At 34.8% G+C, this 1,387-nt stretch overlaps 1 protein-coding gene across 1 annotated transcript in view; it reads left to right on the top strand.

The window, feature by feature from the left end:
* The window catches only part of LOC106477237 (gamma-glutamyltranspeptidase 1-like), a gene marked incomplete at both ends in the record, with an annotated part of 5,003 nt that extends 3,814 nt beyond the window's left edge, over positions 1–1,189 (top strand). The window contains 2 exons of the mRNA XM_013937828.1: positions 415–607; positions 1,026–1,189. Coding sequence (XP_013793282.1) covers positions 415–607; positions 1,026–1,189 — 357 coding nt within the window. The remainder of the gene's footprint in view (positions 1–414; positions 608–1,025) is intronic.
* Positions 1,190–1,387: the final 198 nt, after the last annotated feature.

Here is a 1,387-nt window from a genome sequence, read left to right as displayed (position 1 = left end):
TATCAGACAGACTGTCAATAGCTGTGTTGTTGTTGTATTAATATCTGTATGTTTTTATCAGACAGACAGTCAATAGCTGTGTTGTTGTTGTATTAATATCTGTATGTTTTTATCAGACAGACAGTCAATAGCTGTGTTGTTGTTGTATTAATATCTGTATGTTTTTATCAGACAGACAGTCAATATCTGTGTTGTTGTTGTACTAATATCCAGATGTTTTTTTTAATGAGACACTGTCAGTAGCTGTGTTGTTGTTGTACTAATATCCAGATATTTTTTTTTAATGAGACACTGTCAGTAGCTGTGTTGTTGTTGTACTAATATCCAGACGTTCTTTTTTTCAATGAGACACTGTCAGTAGCTGTGTTGTTGTTGTTGTACTAATATCCAAATGTGTTGTTGTTCTTTTATCAGGCGGGCTGTCAATAGCTGTCCCTGGAGAACTCCCTGGTTATGTTGTTGCATGGCAAGAATATGGAAAACTCCCCTGGACAGAATTGTTTCAACCTGCCATAGAGATGTGCGAGAACGGGTTTTTAGTGGAACGTCAGCTTGCACGTGCTCTGACTTTGAACAAAGAACTCATACAGAATGAACCTAGTCTACGGTAAGAACGGTGAATAGTAAAATTAAAACAAAATACATATTTAATTTTTGTTTAATGACCTTTGGCAACACTAAAGCCAAACTTTATATCATTACAGTAGTAAAACAAGGTGGAGAATGTAAGGGCTGGCTTTGGGCGTTTTAGCGCCCTGGGCAAAGTTTTGAAATGTGGCACGTGGCGGAATAAGACCTAACAATATTATTATCTATATATACATGTATAACTATAGCTAAACCAAATGTAACATCTTCTGGTAAACTTTTACTTTAGCTACTTGTGTTTTACTTCGAAATTTTTTAAGTTTAGAAGCATTCGTTAGGAGTAAATAAATTATAACAAATTTTGCGAAATGCTTCTTTAAGTTTCTCTAATTTAATAGTAGCTTATCTTACACTTCCTTTCTTTAACATTTTTACAGCACGTTCTTCTGGAACAATAACACTGGTGACGTTTACAAAGAACACGAGAGGCTGCGCAGACCTGTCCTTGGCCAAACTTTGCGCACACTTTCTCAAAACAGCACCATCACAAAGTTCTTTGGAGAACTAGAAAAAACTCTTCCAGAGGAAATTCGTAGTTTTGGTAAGTTTTAAATTTAGTTCATTCGTATCTATTTTAAAACTATCTATACCTACAACACGATACATTATACCAACAACACGATACATTATACCTACAACACGATACATTATACCTACAACACGATACATTATACCAACAACACGATACATTATACCTACAACACGATACATTATACCAATAACACGATACATTATACCT

Source organism: Limulus polyphemus, unplaced genomic scaffold (assembly GCF_000517525.1).
Source record: "Limulus polyphemus unplaced genomic scaffold, Limulus_polyphemus-2.1.2 Scaffold13517, whole genome shotgun sequence".
Taxonomy (NCBI): Eukaryota; Metazoa; Arthropoda; class Merostomata; order Xiphosura; family Limulidae; genus Limulus; species Limulus polyphemus.
Note: the sequence above shows the minus strand (reverse complement) of the source record. Positions and strands in the feature narration are given on the sequence as shown.